Source organism: Branchiostoma floridae, chromosome 1, assembly GCF_000003815.2.
Source record: "Branchiostoma floridae strain S238N-H82 chromosome 1, Bfl_VNyyK, whole genome shotgun sequence".
NCBI lineage: Eukaryota > Metazoa > Chordata > Leptocardii > Amphioxiformes > Branchiostomatidae > Branchiostoma > Branchiostoma floridae.
Window position 1 is genome coordinate 3,793,108 of NC_049979.1, and position 22,731 is coordinate 3,815,838.

The following is a 22,731-nucleotide window of genomic DNA, read 5'->3' on the forward strand; positions in this document are numbered from 1 at the left end:
GGCATAAGTTGTTGGGGTGGGTGGGTTGTGTGACAGGGCATGGCGTTGCGCAATTTTCAACCGGGAAGTATCTGATGCCGGGAAAGCAATATATGCCAGGAAGATTCTCCGCATATATTCCTTTCCCGGCATTAGAACCTTCCCAGTTGAAAATATTGCTGTCACAGCCCTCCACCCCCTCCCCCAAACAACTTCTGCCAATGCCCACAGAGAGGCTGGCTAAAATCCAGGATGTGGGGGTGTGCAGCAGGTTACGTGGGGAGGGATTGTAATCAGGGATCCAAACATCCTGGTATCACCACTTCCAGGAACCATGTTGTTTTTCCAGGAAGGGGCCTTGTGTAAACACAGCAGTGTCCTTCCTGAGGCTACTGGGAGTACTGTAAATATCACAGCCAGTGATTTTTAATAGTGGTCGGGAGGAAAGGTTGTTCACGGCCTTGTTTGGTTTTGGCAGTGGGAACAAGGTTTCAGAGTGATAAAATTTTAGTGGTTGAATGGTGACTGCTAAAACCTCAGTAACATGGCATGCTAGGGATAGTCTTTACCTTGTACCAGACCCATTTATTTAGCAGACGGAGAAAAAGAAAATACAGATTTGTCTGTTGGGTACAACTTGTTACTCTATGACCAGCTAGCTATTAAACTTAAAGGACCATTTTACTTAAAGTAAACTTCCAGCAACCCTAGCTGGTGATGCCTGGCAGTTTTCCTGACATGGAATTGTGGGCAGCTTGCTTTGAGTTACGTTAGTATATATACAGGGACACACACTTCTATCTGCAACTCATCATGTTAGCACAGTACTACATTTGTTGCTTGAATGTTAGCCACAACTGTGCCTACAGGCCACATGACTGTGAGTTAGAAGTTGAGCTGTTGAATGAGCCCGCTGTATTCCGACCTCAGCTTGGAGAGTAAGCCTATTGATCGGTGTGTTCAATGAAAAGCAGGCTGATGTGTTACAAAGTTTATCTAGCTAGGACGATTGTTGCAATTGACAGAATAGCCACAATTTTGTAAGCAAAAGACCAAGAGCTCATTCAGGGTAGATCTGTTGATGCAACAGAGTAACAAAGCAGCAACTAACCTTTCACTGGAAAATGCATTAATGTTGCAATGGGTTGTATACGATGGAAAATGGTGTTTTCACTGTTTTAGAGGTTTGCTTTCAGAATAATTACCACAATGACAGTCCATCTGTGTGGGTAGAAGTCATTCTGGATAAAGTGGAACTGTAATTTCCAAAACAAAAGTTGGACTAACCCAAATTTTCTACTGAATAGTACAGTACAGCAGTGATAATGCATTGGAAAGTGCATTTTCTCAGTAGCTAGGGGTACCAAGAAAACTCCAAAAATATAACCACTGCAAACACTCCAAGATGTCAAGTATATATTCCAGTACTACCATACATATCCTATGCTTGTATCTGTTTGTTTGATGAAGATGGCCAAACAACTTGATGCAAAATTTGACTTATGACTACTCGTAGAACTGTTATTAGATATGATAGAATTGTTACCAGATAGAAAAGTAGATTATACTCCGTGTAGAGATTATTATTCTCTGGTTGAAAAATCTGTGCAAAATCTTCTATAATTCCTCTGGAAGGAAGGGAGGCGGGAAAAATAAACTACCTGCAAAATATTTGATACAAAATGAAACTTATCGTCTGTCATGATTTGTGTAAGAGTGAAAGGTTGATGGATGTGACCACTATTCGAGGGGGGATGTCCTGGCTTTATGTTGCATATTGTTTCATGAAAGGGACAGTTTGAAGTCTGGAAAGGACAGAAAAAGGAAATCAGAGATGGCAGACTTCACCTCCTAAGACACACTGCTTTGCTACCTTTCTAGTCACGAGACTAGCAGCACTAAGACTGTATGGTAACGCAGCATTGTATATACTGACGACCAGTTAAAATACAGTACATGGACAAGACAAAATCAACATATCTGTATCAAACTCTGTTCTGTTTTAATGTACGAAGAATATAATTGATTGAATCATGATTAGCAGCTGATAATTTTCTAACCTATTTTTGACCAGCACGCTTCCACACGGGTGCAATTATCACTTTTTACAGGCATTATCAACTTACAATACAAATGATAGTATAATACCCCTCAGTCAAGACGTGCGTAGGCATGTGTCAGATGTAACTCCCTAATCTGTACATACAGTCATGTCACATAGAGTAAGAAACAGGCTATGGCCATTCCCATGTTGAGTAGGATGCCTGATGCTGTAGAAACTACTGTACTGCAGTCATGTTTTTTATCATATTCAATGCATGAACATCCAAATGACAACATGCTATATCAGACTGATTTCCAAAAGGGTTATTTCAGAAACTCTCTGGGTAGGTTGCAGAGACTGTCCCTTACTGACAATACTTAATCGTAATTTCTGCCTGCTAACACCCAGACACGAACCCTGACCCCTAACCTTTAACTCTCCCATGCAGCTTTCCTGGTACAGCTCTACGGTTTGATAATAAGTAGTTCCAACTGTTTCAACATGACACAGACAAGGACAGCTAGAAAAATATGCTCAGTTATCTCTGACCAAGGAGGCCTCCTTGCTCTGACAGAACAAGTTTTTGGTAATTTCAACTCTACTACAAGCTCTCAGAAGCGTACATGGTACTTGAGACATACACGTAGCAAATTTCTTCAATCCATATACAGCATCCCTTCTCAAGCATAACAACAGTGAGCCTGCAACAGTGGATGATTCTGTAATTGTTAATCTGTTGAAACTTTGTCCGTGGTGGTAGATATCATTCTGAGGCAAAGTTGGACTGCAGTTCTCCACACAAAGGCTGAAGTTGGAGAGTAAAAAAATTGAATTCTTCTGTTGAAAATCAAAGTTCAATTTTGCTTCAGAAATAGGATGACACACTACTTTGTATTTCAACTTTGTTTCAGATTCTGTTAATCTATAAATTATTAGGTTTTTGTTCTCTGTAAAAGGTGATTCACAGATGACACGATGTTTCTCTGTGAGTAAAAGTTCCTTCTAAGATGGCAGAATGGTTGGTACGGGTGAGAGTTACTTCTAAGACGGAAGGATGTTCTGCGCAGGTGAAAGTTACTTCTGGACTGGCATGGCGACGGCCGCCTTGGTGTGCGACACGTCCGACTCTTTCCACAGCGATGTGACTGTTTTTATCTGCGTGTAGAACTGGATACCCTGAAGGAACAACAAACCAGAGTGTCTAATCAGAACCCAAATAGAGATGGGCATGATCACCAGTGGTGTACTCTTAGTCTTATTGATATGTTTGGCAGAAGAGGGCCAGTGTGGATGCTAGATCCATTACTCTTCTGATGTCATCATCACCAAAAGAAAAAAAAGAAAATCTTAACTCAAAGACTCTTATGAGTTTGGTTTCTACTACAGAGGGAATGACAGCCCATTACAAGTACAAGGAAGACTTACTCAACTACAAATACATGTGAAGTACCCAGCATTTGCAAATAGGTTCAAATTATGACAAGAAATGTTTTGCATATTAAGAAATATGATCCTAACAGGGTACAAGTTGAATACAACTAGACTTCTAACTTTGTGGCAGGGTTGCTTTGGCTATGATGTTGCTATTGCTACAATGTTGCCATGGTTACGTACCGCCTTGCCGTAGAAGTTGGTGTCTCCCCTGAAGGATCCGCGTGAGCCGGTGAAGGAGAACATCGGGAGGGGCACCGGGATGGGCACGTTCACGCCAACCTGGGGGGGGCAGGGAAAATGGTTAGGTCAAATGTTTTCTATTATCAGTGATTGCATCATCTTCCTTCTCTTTGAACAGGAAGGTATGGTTTTTGGTACAACTAGTATTTTTCTGTTTCTGCAGTCAGTTCATATGCCATGAATAGGCATGTCTCACCACAGTGACAAGAAGTGGAGGCAAAGGTTCATCATATTATATTTGCTGGTGTCAACAGGTGTTTTAGACTAGCCAGTTAATTGCATAACGGATAACTGCACACTTCTGTTTATTGCATGAAATCCCAAAGTCCAGTAGTGATGCAGCCCAGCTGAATTACTTTATTGCACCATCCGGATAATTGCACAAAATGTGCTGGCAAATGGGGAGTACAATTAAACGGCTTCTACTGTATTTCAAATAAATAAACAAACAAAGAAACACACCTGTCCGACGTCCACGGCCTGGGTGAACTTGCGCGCCGTGGCACCGTTGGTCGTGAAGATGGCGGTGCCGTTACCGTAGGGGTTAGAGTTGATGACCTGCAGGGCGTCATCAAGGGTGTCGACCTCCATGGAGACCAGCACCGGGCCGAAGATCTCCTCCTCGTAACATTTCATCTTCGGCTGCAGACAAGACAAGGAGACAAGAGAAAATAAGAGATGCTGCAGAATTTCTTAGAGTAAATACAGGAACCTGAACTGACCAGACTGCGGCATGAACTCCATTGTCTGTAGGTCCCGTCATCGTCCCAGAATGGAAATTGTCTCCTTGGAATGGAACTATATCTTCCCAAAAAACTATTGAAATGTACTTTCATAAGCTTAAATGACATATCTAACCAGAAAAATCAGCAACATGGGCTCCAAAACAATGAGTGGGATGGAAAAAACATTTTTAGCTGGAGACTGCCCTGCCACACGGTGACCACTGTGTAAAAAAGAAACCTATCTGGCCACTCACGTCGACTTTGTGGAGGATAGTGGGACCCACGAAGTTGCCTTTCTCGTAGCCGGGGACCTTGACGTCGCGCCCATCCAGCAACAGCTCCGCGCCCTGCTCCACGCCGCTCTGCACCAGGTCGCACACGCGCTGCTTCGCCTCGGGCGAGATCAGTGGACCCAGGTCTGCTCCCGGCTGGTCACCTGGACACACAGCGTACACAAGATTAGTGAACTGTCTCATGGTATAACACACCAGCGCTGTGCTTAAAGTTGGTAAATATAAGTTGCATAAGAGATGGTTTTGGTTTGGTTAGACCCACTCACACTGGTGCATATCCTCAAACTTGCACGACTGTGTCATCTGGATTTGAAATTAAGTTGGTTTAAGAAAGAAGCCTCTATGGGAATTGCCATGCCTTTCAATAATTTTTTGAATGCTTTAGAAAAATTAGAATATACAGATCATTCACTAAAAACGAAAGCCAAAATTGAAATGACTCTTCATACATAATTTTTTTTTTAACTCCTGGTATTCTGTAAGGGACTAAATAAGGAAGCTTAACTATGTCAGAGAAATGATACAGGTACAAAACTTACCAGCATTGACCTTGAGCTGTTTTGCCCTCTCGATGAGTTCAGGGATCCACTCTCTGGCCTCACCCACAAACACGGCCGTGGAGAGCGCCATACATCGCTGGCCAGCCGCTCCGAACGCAGCTCCACACAGCTGCAAGGGGAAAACAACATGGTTCACTAGCCACAATCCTAACCCTAACCCTAACCCGCAAACACGGCCGTGGAGAGCACCATACATCGCTGGCCTGCTGCTCCGAACGCTGCTCCACACAGCTGCAGGGGGAAACAAAATGGTTCACTTGCCCAAACCCTAGCGCTACCCTACCCCTAACCCTAACACTGACCCTAACCCTAACCCTACTCCTACTCCTAACCCTAACCCTTCCCCTTCCCAAAACCCTCACCACAAACACAACCGTGGAGAGCACCATACATTATGTATAAAGTATACTTCATCAATGCTGATTAGTAAGTTCTGTGTGCTCCAGGCTTGAACACTATCAGACATGGACCAGCCTGAGGTGTGTCACAGTACAGGAGCAGGCTTTGTTCTGCCTGGCTAATACAACATCCCCCGCATGGCACAGCAGGGCATGTCGGAAAACCAGGGTCGGGACTCGGGAGGATCATGTTCTGTGTTGTGTTTCACACAGGGTTCGACATATCCCTTCCTAAGGACTGCGACCCTTTGCAGTAGTGTGCATGTCTGGTGAGTATGTGATAGTGACATAAAGTAGGCTACATTAAGATGTAAGAGTAAATAATAATGTTCTGTGTGCTCCTGATTTAGCCCCAGCCCCAGCCCTATCTCTGCACCCCACCTGATGTTCCTACCTGGTTAAGTGTGTTCTCCTTGTTGGCGTCTGGCATGATCACTCCGTGGTTTTTCGCTCCCTGTCAAACAAAACATCAACACATTTAAAAGGCTTTCTGGAACAACCTTTTTATACTATAAGGCTTTGCCAAATATTACCAATACAAATTTGAAAGTAAGGAGAAAGTTGACTATGTTACTGCTTTCTGCAAGTAAGAATTCTGGCAATAACTTGTAAAAATGTAAAAAGGAAACATTCTAGTACTTACCATGTTGGATTGAACTCTCTTCCCGTTTTTGGACCCCCTTTCATAGATGTACTGGCCCTACATAGAAAAACACAATGTTACCCATAAGATCTTTCACATTGCTGTAGAATGATATCTAGATTCACCTGATACAAAGTTTGTTTTTCTGAACATTTTCAACTACAATTGTTGCCTTCTTTAGCATCAATACTGATGTAGAAGTAACTCAACTTTCAATCTGACCAATGCTACCAGAAGCTAACAAAGACAGATCAGAGATTCCATACATGTACTTCTATTGTCTTTCCAGAATTGAAGTAATCAATTTCAAAGATAAGAGCAGAACTGTGAAGTAAGGAACTCACGGCGGTGTCAGAACCCACGAAGGAGATGGCTTTGATGTCAGGGTTGTCACAGATGAAGTTCACAGCTGAAACAAAGAGCACGTCTCTTGATCAGTACTAAATGGTTTTATATGAAAGTTTTGAAAAAAAGTGATACAGGCTTCTTTTCTGTGAGATACATACCCATAACCTGTGTCACAGTGTAGAAGCAAATCAAGGTCAACAAGTAAGTGCACCACCTAGCAGCTTAGAAATCAACTGCAGACAGGGTGAGCTTAAATGCTGGTGCTGGTGAAATGAAGAAGGTCACATCAAAACTGATCAAAACTAAGTTCTGTGTGCTCCCTGGTTGAACACCAGCAGGTATGGCACCAGCCTGAGGTGTGTCACAGTACAGGGGCAGGGTTTGTTCTGCCTGGTTAATACAACATCATGTTAATACAATCATGCCCAACGGCTTATAACATGTAACGTTACATCATCAACTTCAAATTAAAGTACAGTGGAAGCCGCTTATTTGCACGGCCTATTTGCCAGTGAATTTAGTGCAATTATCCGGCTGGTGCAACAATGCGAAGTTATCTAGCTGGACCGCACCGGTTTGGGATTCTGGGATTCCGTGCAGTTAACAGAAGTGTGCGTTTATCCGATGTGCAATTAACTGGCTTCCACTGTACTAGTACTGGAGTACATATTCATCAAGTTACCACAGTGTCTATGGCACTATACTTACTATTGTGCACGTGGGCGAAGACTTAAGCTTCTTCTTTGAAGGCAGTGGTTAATGAACTGTCCCACGTTCTGCAAAATCAGTGGGTTTCGATATTCCAGAAATAAAGTCTTTTGATTGTATTCTGTATAATAAAAGCTCTGCAAAATCATGGCAACTGTTTGAAATAATCTGTTTCTTTTGGTCTCACTTTGAATACACCAATCATTTTTCCACCGCTTTGCATAATCTGTCGTGGACAGATATAGCTGTTTATATCGGAGCCTTTTATTTATATTTCTATTGGTTTGGCTGTTCAGCACGAGGAGCCAGGGCTGCCCAACTAGCCTGTGGCTATTACAAAGGGCTAGCCCTGCTGACAGAGACAAAGCAGCCCCTTTCTATCTCAAGTTGATGTGAATTAATCAACATCAAACTTCAGACATCCTTTTTTAACATCCTTGATACATCCTTTTCTATTGAAAATAGAAAACACTACGCAAAACATCAAGTTATTTGCTAACCTCTGATCATGACTTCTACTGAGTTACAGCTTTCATGTACAATTCAACAAAATGAAAATCAATATGAAGAATGATAACAAAGATGGGGATGCTTTCATTTTATCTGAATTCATCATAATGTGAGGGTCTATAATATAGGTGTATGTCACCTGTACAAATTGCCCTCAACACAATAAATTGCCGCCAGGCAATATGCTTTCACCCTAGTTAAATAAAGAATAAACAAACACAATATCAACTGTATATGTAGCACAGAACAAAATCTACAATAGCTACACATGCGCATACCCTACGTCATTATTGAGCTTAAAGAATAAAATCACAGAAAATTGCTTTGTTGACATGTGTTGACATATTAACAACGTATTTGCTGTAAAACTACGTTTGTAAAACAAAATTATTCCTCAGTGAGGCTACAGTGTGGAAACGTTTGCTCCACGCCTGACTCAAGTTCAGTAGGTGTGAAATATGGAGACAGTGTTGTTCTTTGCATCTGTCACTATCATCTGTCCCTGTGGTGCCATGGCAACAACCTGCTGCTGCCCCGTGAGAGTAGTGATGTGTTTGAGGAATTTTCCTGTCTTGTCAAACATCTCCACACGGCTGTTTCCCCAGTCTGCCACGATGATGTTACCTGCCCTGTCTGTACAGATCTCACGGGGATGATACAGCTGACCTTCACCACTTCCCTTACCTCCAAACTGGAACAGAAAATGTCCATCCTCGTTGTACACATAGACATAGTTGTTCCAAAAGTCAGACACAAGAATGTTCCCTTCCCCGTCCACAGTGATGTACCGTGGGTACTCCATCCCCTGCTGCAGAAGCACAGTTCTCACAAGTGTCCCATCTGGCCTGTACACCAAAACTTCACCATGTTGATTGTCCCCTACTCGTGTGGTTTGTGTGGTGAGGATGTGGTTCCTCCTGGTGTCCACAGCAAATCCACTAGAACTGAACCTCCATGTTATCTGTTGGTCGAGCTTCCTCAGCATACCGCCCTGTTTGTTGTACTGCACAGCAAGTTCGGCACAGTATATCTTCCCCACCACCCACAGGTTCCCCTCCCCGTCCATGGCCACATCATATGGCCACATCTTCCTTTCACCTGACCGGACCCGGACTGTTGGAAACTGCCTCAGAAATGTTCCCTGTAGGGTGAAGACTTGGATTCTCTGGTTCCCATTGTCTGCTACAAAAATCTCCCCTTCATCTGATACTTTAACACCACGTGGGCTCTTAAACTGTCCTATTTCTGATCCCTTTCCACCAAATGTTATCCTCTGTGGCTGATTATCATGCGGATTACCTGTGCCCCTTGCTGAATCATTGCTAGACACAAGTGATGCTGTGAGTGGTGCAGGTGCTGATGGGATTGGTGTAGGTGATGCTGGTATAGGTACAGGTTCTGCTGGTATTGGTGCAGGTGCTGCTGTGATTGGTGCAGATGAGAGAGACTGGACCGTCACATGTCCCAATACTGGCACTGGGGTGTCTGTGGGTTGAAATACAGCAGGCTGGGTTTGTACAGAAGTTGGTGCTGCTTTTCCTCTGTACTTTCCTACCACATCTGTCAAAGCAGTTTGCTGACTGAGAAACTCGACCCATCCCTGCTGCAGTTCTTGTTCTGCTTGATCACAGGCAGCAGACAGTTTGTTGCTATCTGCCGACACTCTGTCCCTTTCAGTCTGTATCCTGTCCAGGTTTTCTCCGTGACTTTGTTGTGATTCAGACAAGAGGTGGTCTTTTCTCTCTGTGAGTTTCTGCACCATTTGGTTGTAGGCCTGAATAATGTTGTTGTCTCTCTGCTGTTTCTGGTCATTCAGCGTTTTCTCTTTTTTCTCAAGATCTCTGATGAAGCTGCAGTAACTTTCCAAAATGTTCCTCCCCTTATTGATTACAGCCTGCACCGTGCATCTCCTTTCCTGTGCAGCTTTTCTAAGGCCCGTGGTTGGATGTCCGTCATGGTCCTCTTCACAACATTCAATACAAACTGGCACATTACACTGCTTACAGTAGAGCTTGACTTCCTCTGAGGGGTGAAAGCTGCACCTGTTTCCAGACTGGGGTTGTTCCCTTGTTTCCCCTGACAGTGTAGCCTGGTTTTGCAGCCTCTCACACATATTTGCTGCGATGAGATTGTCTGGCAAACCTGGGACCCTCTGGGGTGGCAGCCTGACCTGCTGACGACAGATTGGACACTGGAAGGCCCCTGCCCTCCCTGCAAGGTCCTGTAGACAGTCCTGACAGAAGGTGTGCTGACAGGGCAGCACCTTGGGCCTGGTGAACAGCTCCAGGCAGATGCCACAGGTCAATTCTTCTGTGAATTGTGTCCCCAAATTTGGCGGTGGAGCCGCTTGCCCAACTGCCCATATAGGAGTAGGTGTTTGTCAAGGGCCTCATTTACACAGATCGGGTTTCAGCCTTATTATCATACCTGACAAGGCTGACAATGGAGCAAGTCTAGTTAGCACATACCTGTAGAACGTAACTGTAAAATGGAAGATGTCCGTAGTAGTTTAATTAAAGGTTTGTGTTTTTTCCAATCAATCACGTTACCGTGAACTTATAACCGCCGCGAAATGTTTTGTTCAATCTGTGTCCTGCCTGCTTGCCCATTTGTTTCTTACTGCTAAATTAAAATCACTTCAAACAGCCCATTTTCTCTTTAGGCCACACCAATTTAATTTCTTGGTTCTCGGATTTTTTCAGAAAAATATTAGGGCAGTCGGTCGAAAAAAAAAGAAAAAAAAATTTACAAAAAGTATGTGGTGAACTTAAATAACACAAAAAAACAAGGTAAGTAGTCAAGTTTTCAGCTTTTCATGGCATGATTTATCCAATGAATCTCTTCCTTTGATTTTATACCACTGTTCTGATCATGTGACTGCAAATAAGTGCTCTGATTGGTTTATCAGCAGTATGTGCCCCTGGAATGGGGTTTTTAAAGGTCTGCAATAGCAAAACCTATGTTATTTTTCTTGGGACAAAATTTTTTTGTACCAGCTAATCATTGATTGGTGAGTTCTTACTAATGATTTGATTAATGCTTTCTGAAATCACACAACACAACACTGTACAGCTACAGGGTAGCTGACATGGCTGACAAGGAATAAAGTATAAAAATATCCTACACCTTTGGTAATGTACACTCAATGATAGATGTGCAAAAGCTAGGTGTGACAGTGTAATATAAATCAGCTGCTTCCGCGCCACGTGCCTGCAATGCTGGTGTATTACGCCGAAGGGCAGTTATACCACCTATATAGATACAGATACAGAATGACTAACATCTGCTTAACTGCTTGATAGGTTGATAGATTGATTGCCCCTACCATCGTGCTGTCCGTGGATGACGTTAACGACTCCGTCAGGAAGTCCCGCCTCCTTCGCCATCTCCACCAGCATCATGGTGGCGCCAGGGTCTCGCTCAGACGGCTTCATCACGCACGTGTTCCCGCAAACAGCTGCCATGGGAAACATCTACAACAAACAGCACACAACAATAAACAACAATCATCACGCAGGTGTTCCCGCAAACAACTGCCATAGGAAACATCTACAACAAACAACACACAACAACAACAAACAACAATCATCACGCAGGTGTTCCCGCACACGGTCGTCATGAGAAACATCTACAACAAACAACAACAACCCTAAGCTAAAAAAAAATTTAGTCTTCCACAGGCTGTACCAATAAGGACTGTGCATTCAAGTTATCATATACTAGTTGAGTGTAAAAACTATTTTCTTCTGTGCACAAGAGTTCAAACTTACCCAGAGCGGAATCATGGCAGGGAAGTTGAACCTGGAGAAAACAGACGAAAACTGCAGATGTAAGACACAAATTAATATCAAGCAGGCAACTCTAAGTATAAGTAAGATCCAAAAAGTTACATCAGTCAAAGATCAGGACATCTGCAGAACCCACTCACGGTGTAATTCCGGCCGTCACCCCTAGGGGGAGCCGAAACGTGTGGGTGTCCATGTCCTTAGCAATGCCTGCCATGGTCTCCCCCAGCTGTAGCGATGGGATGCTGCAACAGTGCTCGACCACCTCTGGGAACAGATAGAGCAAACAGACTTTCAAAAACACCACAGTAGAACTGTTTGAAACTGTCTGGTTTATAACCAGTGCAATGGCCGAGTGGGTAGAGTGTTTGCCTTGCATTCGGTAGGTCATGAGTTTGATCCCCGGCCGAGTCATACCAAAGACTTTAAAAATGGTACATGCTGCGTTCTCTGCTTAGTACTCAGCACCAATGAGGAAGAGTATGGAACACACATTACTACCAGCAGACCTGCTGTAGTAGCTTGCTCAAATGTGTGGCCCAGGGGCTACTTGAAATGGAGATGGGCCCCACCCTAAGCTTTTGCACAGATGTATGGACAACTTTTCTGACAGTAGAACTGGCCATCAATAAGTACTTCTCTTTCAAATAGACTCCAACTGGGCACTTCTTTTGGAGATTTTCGACTTGTCTCCGTGTCTACCCCTATCTCTGCCTTTGTTCTCATTTGATCAGAGGCCAGATGATACTGACACTAGGAACCTTGTCACATTTCAATAAACAAGGAAGGAGCATGTTGTGCAGGTACATGGCCACCTGCATTCCTCATTTGCCAACTTCTGAGATGCGGTTGCTAAGCAACTATATGGGAATTTTGGATAAGTTTGGAAGTGAGGCTATCATTGTGACCTATCAGCATGAGTTATCTCCAGGATAGTTTTACAAACAGATGAACAGGTCATAACTCTTACAATTGATATCGATCATCTGTGATGTTTCTTGTCAAGCATTCACATAGTTTTACAGAAGAGGCTTCAGAACTCTTCAGACGCTTGTGTAGCGATCTTTTTAAAGTCTACTTACGCAGTCCTCTGAGCACATCTCCCTCTGCATCCACCAGCGTCTTCCCTTGTTCCATTGTGATGTTTTTGGCAAGTTCAGACTGTAAGAGAAAACAACAGTACTTAACAATCACAGAAGAGATTTGACAAGTCAGTACGTCTGGCCTCATATGCATCTCATTCATTTGCAAAAAGGTGGATGTCAGTTATTGAGAAGCGTCGGGTTGTGGCTCTGGGTGTGAATGGCTCAAATCTGTCAGCCCCACCTCCCTATCAGTCTCGTTTGCCCCGGTGCCCACAGGTGTGTAGCCCCGACTGGAACCCAAGTCCCGCTGGACTGCCAGATACTGCAGAAGTACCTCTCAGTGTGTCCACAATTAGCTTACAGCGTCTAGTTAAAATTTGTTACTTCTGGCTTCTGGGCCAAACACCCTGCAGTTATGCCACATGATCCCACCTTCTGAGTCTAAGAAAGTAAGAACACTTAAACTGTGTAGATTAATATGGAAGTGAAGAAAATAAAAGACAGAAAGGCGTTCTTCTCTGTCTACTGATGAAGTCTACTGCAATGATTTCCTTCATCCCAGTTCAATATCCAGTACCCGCCATGTTCTCCTGGATGAGTTGCTGTAACTTCAACATGACCTGTTGATGCATGACAGGGCTCGAAATACCACATGCATATGCAAGTTTGTGCATGTAAGATTAGTGTGGTGCAAGTAAGTTTAGACCAAACTTGCACCAGTGCAAGTTACTTTTGTCCTCTAATACCTGACACTGTGACATTAGAAAAAGCTTACAAACACCAAGAATATTATCTGTCATTGAAAGGTAAAAGAAAATAACACTTGATAAAAAAGTCTAAGTTTGTCCATGGAGGTTAGACATCCATGGAGGTTAGACATCCAGGTAAACAATATTTCAAGACAATTCCATCTCTACAATGCTTAAGATCCCTTTGGTGTTGTCTTACCTTGATTTGCATTTAAGTCACATTTGCATACAAGTTAGTGACTTTAATGTTCAACTGGTTTTTCCAGTTATATGTACATGTTATACTTGTAATGAGTTGTTCTACCACTTCATTCCAGCGATTAGTGATGGATGTCAATCGCGAGGCATGCAGAAGAAATCTATGGATCTTATCGAGTTGTAGACATTGGATTGATCTTTAATTAAGCCTAAATTCATCTTTTTTGAAACTGTACAATTTAAAACTAAAAAAAAATGTGCTATGGAAAAACAAATACTTAAAAGTATCCAAACATGTGGTCTTTATGTATCCCCGTTTACTCACATACATTTGCAAATTTTCAGAATAGGAGATAAAGAGTTAACAGTTCACTATTTTGGGTTGTGCAAGTAAGTTTCTTTTGGTGCAAGTTACCTTTTGCTCAACTTGCACAGGTGCAAGTTAACTGAAAAGTGTATTTCGAGCCCTGCATGAGGATGGTCGTCTCCGACCAGTAACAAACAAATAGATAAACAAACAAACACCCCGGTACCCACCATGTTTTCCTTGATGAACTGCTGGAACTTGAACATGACCTGCTGGCGTGTGAGGATGGTTGTCTCCGACCAGGCTGGGAACGCCGCCTTCGCCGCGTCCACCGCCGCCTGCATCTCCGCCTGGGTCGACTTGGGAACTCTCGTCACCACCTCGTTAGTCGCCTAAAGCAGACAGGGACAGAATAAAATTCAACTACAACTCAATCTCTACAACTGGTTAGAACACAGAGATCTAATTCCGGACGTGACATCCACTCTTCTTCAGGATCACAGAATAAAAGTAAATGATACTTAGCTGGATTTAGTTCAGTATGGACAATGAACTCAACAAACAAAGAGCTGTTTACCTAAACAAATTTTTGGTACAGGTTCACAGAACTGTGCCGATACTGTACCAGTACAATCAATTAGGTAAAGGTCCAAAATACCAGAACCCTGGTGCACAGGACTGGTATTGTAACTATATTGCCTTTCCTTTGCCTGCTCCAAAAATCAGGATGTTCCTTAGTACAATGCATTTCTGTTTCCTAACTTTTCTGCTGTAAACATCAGTAGATTAACAAATCTTTTGCATTCACAGATATCTTTTCTGAAGCCCCCGGAGAGTGTGGTACTCACAGGGTTGTGTACGTCGATCCATTCTGTGGCCTGTGACTCCACCATCCGACCATTGATGAAGAGTTTGGTTGTGGGCTGGAGGTAGATATGGAAAGTGCAGTTAGAAACAAGAGTAGGAATGTGTGCGGCGCTTTTCAATCTAAGGGCTTAAAATACCACCAGCTACCGGTAGCATAAGTTAGGAAGCTATCTGATGATATTATTATAAAACTCCTTTGATGAAAAGAAGTCAACCTTGAAATCATAATAACTTCTGTGTAGGTATCTACAGGTCTGGAAATACCAGTGCAATTTTTCAAGCTTGAAAATTTAAGAAGGTTAAGCAGACATTCTTCTTCAATCTATGTTATGTGCCCAAAATCTTTCCTGTACACCCAACCTTAAGGTTTGGATGAGCTGACCTCCTTGGTGCACCGATACACATATTAATATAATGAAGTTAGAGCCCTGTCAGCGCTCGTGTCAGCTGTAACAAACGAGCCAGTCTGCTACTCACCGCAGAACTGGATGCGTACAGGCGAGACCCCGTCAGTCTCAGCACTGCTGCAGTCTGGAGGGGAAGAGAAACTCTTCCTGTCAGCTTCATTATACAACATTGATTAATGGATGGCATCTGGGTGGGAGGGACAGAATGCATATGGGGGAGGGTCTGAATGGGGGTTCCAACAGCACTTTATTTTACAATTAGAAGAACCCCATAAGGCCCCTATGTTACATATTAGGCTAAAATCTAGGAGGGTAATTAAGCCAAATTTGGTTGATTCGCTACAAGTAACGTAAGATGAAAAAAATACAAACTAGTTGTGATGTTAAGATAGGATGCACAACACAACTGCATTTCTCCTACTTATCAGTTCAATAATGAATAATACTGTAAATGCAGAAATGTTCGCGGTGGATTTATGTTCGCGGTTTTCGCGTTGGCCATCTCACTGCGAATTTAAAACCACCGCGAACATTTCTCCAGGGCATTAAGATACTACAGTGCATGGTGCTACTGCGAAATTAAAACCACCGCAAAAAGTCATTTTTCCTGCTGCTGCGAAATTTAATCCCGGCGACTTAAATGCATTTACAGTAATTCGACATTGGCATGATAATGATAACATTTACCTAAGGGGGGGGGGGGGTATGACAGGGTAAAATGTATACAATGGGAGTTGTACAGGACAATGAAAAGGACCTAATCCAATGTGTACAGAAACTTAAGGCTAAACAGAACTGACAATCACAGGATTTCGCAGGTATGATTTTAGCATTGCGCAAGGAGGAAAGACAACATTCGTGGGGTGGGTTTGTTTGACCAATCAGCGCGTAGATTGAGGACAAGGCCCCCTGATATCCATGTGACGGGTAACTTGATATTGCAGGCCTCATTAGCTTTGTAACAACAGTCTACACAGTACAAGATTACACAAAACAACTTTGGACGTGTTAGAGACGGACTACATTGTGATAAACTATGTGTCAAGCTCAGGAAGTTTCGGTCCTACATCCCCACCTTTTACGCCCCCCTCCCCATGCTACGCACACATCACCATGCTTCTCACAGCCACAGATACCCGCACAGCCTTTTGACACGCCTGTCGTGGACAGAAATCCGTCCATGCAGTACCGAGAGCTCCGTTTACTCACCCTCAACGGCAGTAGCGTTGTTCTGGCGAGTGAAGCCATCTTTAAGGCGGTTTTTAGGACCTCAGACGCGTTTATAGACGCAGCAGAAAGATCCCAGCTCAGCAACTTGCCAGGGTAGATGACCTCAGCTTCACCCCTGAACCGACCAATCAGGGAGCTCACGGTCCCCGGAACATGGTTACCGTCTGCAATATGAGTCAAAGTTCTGGACAAGGTTTTTTCACAAGGAGTTTTGAGTATTGGCACCAACGAGCTTTTATCCTTGGTTGCACGAAAAAGTTACCATTTGATTTAGTTCGGCAGGTTTCGACTTGTGAAAGAAAAAAGGTATGAGGACGTTTCCCCGTGCACTTTCTCCGTCGGACTGGACGTTTCCCCGTCGCGTTTGGTTATGGAGGTTTTGGCCTAGGATGATGCTTGTCATGCTTCCAAGAAGTTATAAAGTTCACAAACATTTTATTATAGTAAAGTAATGTCTAATACCTTACCTCTCTTATTCCAGGGATCTTCTGTGTCTCTTTAGTATATGTCTGGTTGTGACCTGTACTTAGCCTGGTGTGGAAAAAATTGCAATCATTGAAAGGTCTTCATTCATTCATTATGATGCCAAATGAGCCACCTTTCCATGGAATTGATTCACTATGCTTTTTATTAAATCTTAATTGTATTTATATTTTAGCCATGTATTATATGGAATTTTAAATGTGTTTTAATGCAAATAAACATTTGTTGTTTCTTTTATTTGATATCATCATGCGGCACTGTAAATGTGTTGAATGTGCATGATACATGTACCCACTGGTGTACTGTGTTGCTGCAATTCGAAGAAAGAAAAAGAAGAAAGAGAGAGAGAGAGAGAGAGAGAGAGAGAGAGAGAAAGAAAGAAAGAGAATTAGAAAGAAAGATAGAAAGAGGAAGAGAGACACTGAAGCAAGAGAGAGAAAGATAGAAAGGAAGAGAGAGAAATAGAAAGAAAGATAGAAAGAGGAAGAGAGAAAGAAAGAAAAAAGAAAGAAAGAAAGTTTTTATCACATTAAACATTTGTTTTGTCCAAGGAGGTTAAAAAATTGTCTGAGTCTGCTTGTAGGATCTGTTTGGAGACTTTCGCGGCTTTCGCAGCATCTTCAAAGGCAGAACGGCAGCTCGGTGTCCCGCATGCTCGTTCTGGGGCCGTCCAACAGTACACTGCCTTGCTGGCATCACTTACAATTTTGATTTTGCCGCCATACGCGACTTCTACTCCCGGTTTAAGACGCTGGGCCCCTGCCCAGACTTAAGACCCCTGCAGAAGTGCGGCAGGTGTGCCATTGTAAGACGCTAGTCACCTGTTAGGAACTGAAAGGAACTCAGAACCCCAAAATAGAGCACGTCACCGGAACGTACTGCGCCTGCGCAAACCCTGTTAGTTTGGGGCTTGGTTTGGTCAACGTTGCATTGAAATCCCGCTTGTTGCACAGTATATGTTAGAGACATGGTTTCGTGTAAAACGTACACGGAGTTTTACCCTTATATACGCACGTACTTTCTTAAATGCGGCCCTTTAGTAAACCGCTAAACGGTAAGGGTTTAGCATGTCTATACTTTTCGCGCAGGCGCAGTACATTCCGGTGACGTGCTCCAAAATAGGACCCTGCCCCTCTGGTCACGTGACCTGACCAAGATGGCGTCGGCAAGTGCGGGTATTTCCAATTTTGTGTTTGCGTCGTGTTGAATCTTTCTCTTAATCCCCGCTCGGGATCTCCGCTAGCGGGGAGATCTCTCATGGACACAGTCGTGTGGACAGGGTAGAGGGATCTGATGCCCCGTTTTCCTAGTATTTCCCACTGTGTTTAGTTTTAGAGAAGGACGTAGAACAGCACCGTAGAGTTTTTATAGTGCTCCGGGTTTTGACCTCTGTCTAGTATATAACCAAGGAGGTTGAATATAACCTCCTTGATATAACTGACCACGGCTGGAGTAGATTAGTAGTACATATCATACAGCAGTTTCTGTCGGTCTGTGTCCCTTATCAGACCTGAGAGCCGTGTGGTCCTTTATCTTGTCCGAAGGATATGATTGTTTACATGTATAATTTGATTGATTTAAATATTTCATATTTGATAACTGACTTGCACCCCTGGCAGGTAAATTGTAGCTTGGGCACCTGGCGGACAAGTACGGAGAATATCTTAATTTTGAGGACTTGGTCAGCAAATGGTAACTCCTCTGAGAGTCCAGAGTGCACTAAAATTCTCTGGCAAAAAATAATTTGCTTTAAGTCAATTTCTATTTTTCAAGCAACCCACATATATATATAGTAAGTTAGAGACTATGGAATTACATGATCACAGATCAGCCCTTCGTTGTTCTGACAGAGGCGGGGGCAGCAAATTTCGTATGTCGGGGGGCAAACATTTGCTGACAAAATTTCCATGCACATGGAGTGCCGAAGGTGCGACAATCCTAGTGGGTCTGGGGGCATACTGTCCAGGGAAAATTGCATCCGAAGGGACAAGCAAAAGGTGTCACAGTGGCCAGATGGCCCTTCTGTAGAGGTGGTCACTTGCTTGACTACACTGCATGTAATACTACTACCTGCAAAACAGCTCAAAAGACTGTAATTTGAGATATGCTACACCAGGCAGAACTTCCCTACATGTACTATAATGCTGGTACGTTTCCCAGAAATGATGGAGATTGCCGAAAGCGGTACCGCAAACTCGGCGTCGGACTCGGACGCCCACGCAGAGCTGAACCAGTCGGGGGACGTGGACTCTCTGCTGAGCCTGGAGCGGCTGGACAGGGCCTCGCCGGAACTCTGGCCAGAGCAGAGTGAGTAGGGTGGTGTACGTGTGTGTATGTGTGTGGTGTGTGCGTGTATGTAGTGTGTGTGTATGTGGTGTGTCTGTATGTGTTGTGCTTCCATGCTTGTGTGTAACCTCTCTGCTGAGCCTGGAGCGGCTGGACCAGGTCTTGCTGGAACTCTGGCCCGAGCAGAGAGGTCAAACTTTTGTAGTGCCCTGTTCTAGCACAGAGGGCAGCAAGTTTTCTCGCTGTTTCAGTAGCGAGGCATATCATTAGAGAAAATGGTTGCGTGCTCTAGGCAACTCTTCAACCATGGGAGCCCCATTTTATGTCCCTTTCCTCCCTTCCCAAAGACAGCCTCTACCGAGATGCCCTACCCGGGAATGGGATTGAACTTGATGCTTTTTTGTATTGTAGAAGCCACAAGTCTGTTACCATGTCATTATAGACTGTCAACCTGACACTTGTCCCCTTCTATTTCAGTACCCGGTGTCTCGGAGTTTGCTTACAAATCTGTAAGTATAAACTTACCAGGCAAGGCAAGTATCCCTCTCTCCAGTAACATGAGTAATGTTACTTCATACTGTTGACAGTTTCCTAACCTGGGCACCTTCCTGGCTTGCTAACACCCAACTAATGTAAGCTAACCAGAATGGTCATGGATCAAAGTTAAACTGTGGTTTCCAACACAAAAATTGGACTTACCAAATTTTTCAGACTAACGCTGACCAGTCTTTAGCAAAGACTTTGATGTCATGTTATGCAGGTAGAACACGTGACTCAGTGAGCAGTGGATCATAAGTTGCCAAGAGTCTATGGCACCCCTGTCTCAGTTAAGAGATGATTGTAAATAGATTGTAAAGCTCTGATGGAAATAACCTTTGTAAAAGACCAGAACTATATATACCAGTCATATTGTTACCAGACTCACCAGACAAGCCATTTCTGCTGTGTGACACCACTTCTAGAAAGTGTCCTTGACTAAGATTTTTGAAAATATCTGTTTTGAAGGCCATTGAAGGTAGCAACAGTCCCAGGACAGTGTAGTTAACTTGTGTTTCTGTGTTCCATGTCCAGCCCCTGGCAGGAAGTGCCTCAGCCACACCCAAGTGGGTTCAGGAGCTGGAGAAGGACGACATCGACATGTTACAGGGTAAGAACAACAAACAAACAAACAAGTAAACAAACATTTCCTGTCAGAGTGCATGCTACAGGGTAAGGACAACAAACAAACAACTTCAAACTGGGAACAAGCTTATTGTAACAGGTTCTTTAGCAATTTCGTGGTATGGCTTTCCTTAAAAGGAGACCAAAGGCAATTCTCACCTTACATACTGCTACCTGTCACTCTAGGCCATTAATGACTTGCCCTTTTTCTTGTTGCAGAGTTCGGCAGCCTGACCACAGCTAACCTGATGGAGAAGGTGCGGGGGCTGCAGAACCTGGCCTACCAGCTGGGGCTGGACGAGGGTGAGTCGGGCGGACAGTGTAACTCTGTTTCTGTGAGCCTCCGTCACACATGCAGGAACTTTCTACATCTTTGCTTCTGACAACTCCCAACTGAGCTAGTGCTGGTTGGGTTGTCTTTTGTAACACCAGGTCTCTCCTCTGACATATGTAATAAGAATATGATTTTCCTGAGTTTGACTTTTCAAAATTTATAGTCGGATGGCACAGGCAATTTTCAAAGACACTTAAGCATCCTCGCCAACCACAGATGACCTTACTCCAAACCATGGTCTGGAGGTCATGAGGCCGTGGTCTGTGTGATAGGGGCTTTAACCTGTGTAATTTGTATCTGCTTTGGTTATGTTCTGTATAAGAACAATTTGTTTTTGTTATTTTGTTTTGGTGTGTGTGGTTTGTTTGATTAATGTGCTTCTCATATTGATTTGTGTTTCTACTTTGTTAACATATACTAGTGATTTAAATCAGGATCCTTGGTATTTCTTTGTGTTACTTACTTTGCAACAAAACAATGAAGAATACAAAAGGAACAAATCATTCCTGATTGACGTACATTTCTCCACCAGCACGTGAAATGACCAGAGGAAAGTTCCTGAACATCTTGGAGAAGAATCCGTCGTCATCGTCTCACTCCCACCAACACAGGCCGCTCCAGAAGCCGTCACAACAACCTCAGACACACACGCAGGCCAAGAGGAAATGATCGGGCCTCACTCAAGATGCTTTTACTTTCTTACACAGGGCCACACCTATTTGATTTGTTAGTTCTCGGAATCAAGATTTTAATAAATCCATAAACATAAAGTTTAATCGCAGAGTCAGAAAGACTAAGCATTGGTGCACAAAGTTTCAAGAGATGAATACAGTCAGACCTGGTGTTCATCTTAGTCGTCAATTTTTATCTCTGCAGAATATTTTCTAAAAGTATTCCGAGAATAAGAAAAACAAACTGGTTTGGCCCAATGTTCTTCTGTAACTAACCTCTGTACTTATAACATGTAAAAACAGTTCACAAAATTACTTTTTATCAGCATATAAACCAGTGTGTAAAAACTTACATATGACTAAATATTAACACATGTAATCTTGTGTATTTATACTGCAAAGTTGTGCTGTACAAAACTAAGTGTTTTATTCAACCGATGCTTTGGATAACTGTCTGTCATCTTCCAGCAAATTATTAGTCGTGGTAGTGTTTTGGACACCTAGCAGCTGCAATCAGTATGTCTTCAACTCTCTCCACTTTATCCTGTCCATCAGGAGCTTCATTAGCTCCTGTAGTTTTCTTCCTACTACAACACTCCTAGTCCTCTGTCTTTCAGTTTAATCCAGGGAATTGCCCTGAGGAAGGTGCAAATATTTCAGTTGCTGCAACCTGTGTTTAAAATGGTGTTCTGCTGCAAAATTAGCTCTGAATTCATACTTTTGAGTTTTGCATGGCACATTCTTTTTGTTTTTTTTTACAAAAAAAAAAACCAGTATGCCAGGGACAGAAGCTTTCATTGTCATCCACAGAGCACAGTTGACTTTTTCATTCCATACCGGGTAGACAGACTGCTTGCCTGTACTATGTGTAAAACCTTGTCTAGGTGTTGCCAGAGTATGTGGTAGTCTCTACCAGACTGACTATGCTGGCCATTATAGGGAGAATAATTTGCCAGGGGAGTTTTGCTAACAGAGAAGTTGGCTGGCCGAGGGGAAATGCTAACCCTAAGCGTGGACTGACTCCGCTGGCCAATTTCCCTTTTTTTTCTGAATTCTACAAATTCCCATACCCTGTAGGAAGGCCTGATGGAGGCTAAGTATGTGGTGCTTTTGTCGTGAAAAAAATGTAAATATCACCTAAAGTAACAGAAATTATAGATAGGTTCTGGCCTTCAACCCATTGTTTTGGGTGAAACTTCCGGGGCACACCATGTTACAATGTACGACCCTGAATATGAAGTATGAAAATCTGTTGTTCTTGCTTTGTCTTAATGCTGTGCCTCTTC

The 22,731-nt window shown here is 43.2% G+C and overlaps 2 protein-coding genes across 5 annotated transcripts; one reads left to right on the forward strand and one right to left on the reverse strand.

Moving 5' to 3' along the window:
- Positions 1 to 2,733: 2,733 nt before the first annotated feature.
- Positions 2,734 to 16,588, reverse strand: LOC118429970 (probable methylmalonate-semialdehyde dehydrogenase [acylating], mitochondrial). The gene is made up of 16 exons (XM_035840620.1): positions 16,490 to 16,588; positions 15,351 to 15,404; positions 14,855 to 14,929; positions 14,237 to 14,398; positions 12,750 to 12,828; positions 11,811 to 11,934; positions 11,653 to 11,683; positions 11,208 to 11,355; positions 6,661 to 6,725; positions 6,317 to 6,373; positions 6,068 to 6,127; positions 5,255 to 5,384; positions 4,677 to 4,858; positions 4,160 to 4,339; positions 3,638 to 3,736; positions 2,734 to 3,199 (listed from the first exon to the last, which is right to left on the reverse strand). The coding sequence occupies exons 1-16, from the start codon at positions 16,526 to 16,528 to the stop codon at positions 3,098 to 3,100; spliced, it is 1,587 nt and encodes a 528-aa protein (XP_035696513.1). The 5' UTR covers positions 16,529 to 16,588; the 3' UTR covers positions 2,734 to 3,097.
- A 1,037-nt stretch (positions 16,589 to 17,625) lies between these two features.
- Positions 17,626 to 22,192, forward strand: LOC118430002 (protein lin-52 homolog). 4 transcript variants are annotated; one of them, XM_035840709.1, is made up of 7 exons: positions 17,626 to 17,848; positions 18,112 to 18,168; positions 19,154 to 19,300; positions 19,757 to 19,788; positions 20,351 to 20,426; positions 20,660 to 20,743; positions 21,307 to 22,192. In XM_035840709.1, exons 2-7 carry the CDS (start codon positions 18,150 to 18,152, stop codon positions 21,441 to 21,443), a joined length of 495 nt encoding a protein of 164 aa, XP_035696602.1. In that variant the 5' UTR covers positions 17,626 to 17,848; positions 18,112 to 18,149; the 3' UTR covers positions 21,444 to 22,192. The 4 variants fall into 4 exon arrangements, with proteins under 4 accessions (XP_035696602.1, XP_035696584.1, XP_035696592.1 ...); XM_035840691.1 differs by having other exon boundaries at positions 17,629 to 17,851; positions 18,107 to 18,168; positions 19,757 to 19,812; XM_035840699.1 differs by having other exon boundaries at positions 17,629 to 17,848; positions 18,112 to 18,162; positions 19,757 to 19,812.
- Positions 22,193 to 22,731: the final 539 nt, after the last annotated feature.

What these genes read in the sequence shown, in the direction of transcription:
- LOC118429970 (XM_035840620.1), bottom strand. Translation starts at nt 16,528, where the DNA reads ATGGCTTCACTCGCCAGAACAACGCTACTGCCGTTGAGG. An exon ending in TCGTGGGTTCTGACACCGCC is followed by an intron (nt 6,374 to 6,660) that starts GTGAGTTCCTTA and finishes TTTTCTATGTAG; the next exon opens with GGCCAGTACATCTATGAAAG. An exon ending in AGGAGAACACACTTAACCAG is followed by an intron (nt 5,385 to 6,067) that starts GTAGGAACATCA and finishes TTCCCCTTGCAG; the next exon opens with CTGTGTGGAGCTGCGTTCGG.
- LOC118430002 (XM_035840691.1), top strand. An exon ending in GGAACTCTGGCCAGAGCAGA is followed by an intron (nt 19,301 to 19,756) that starts GTGAGTAGGGTG and finishes CTTCTATTTCAG; the next exon opens with TACCCGGTGTCTCGGAGTTT. An exon ending in CGACATCGACATGTTACAGG is followed by an intron (nt 20,427 to 20,659) that starts GTAAGAACAACA and finishes TTCTTGTTGCAG; the next exon opens with AGTTCGGCAGCCTGACCACA.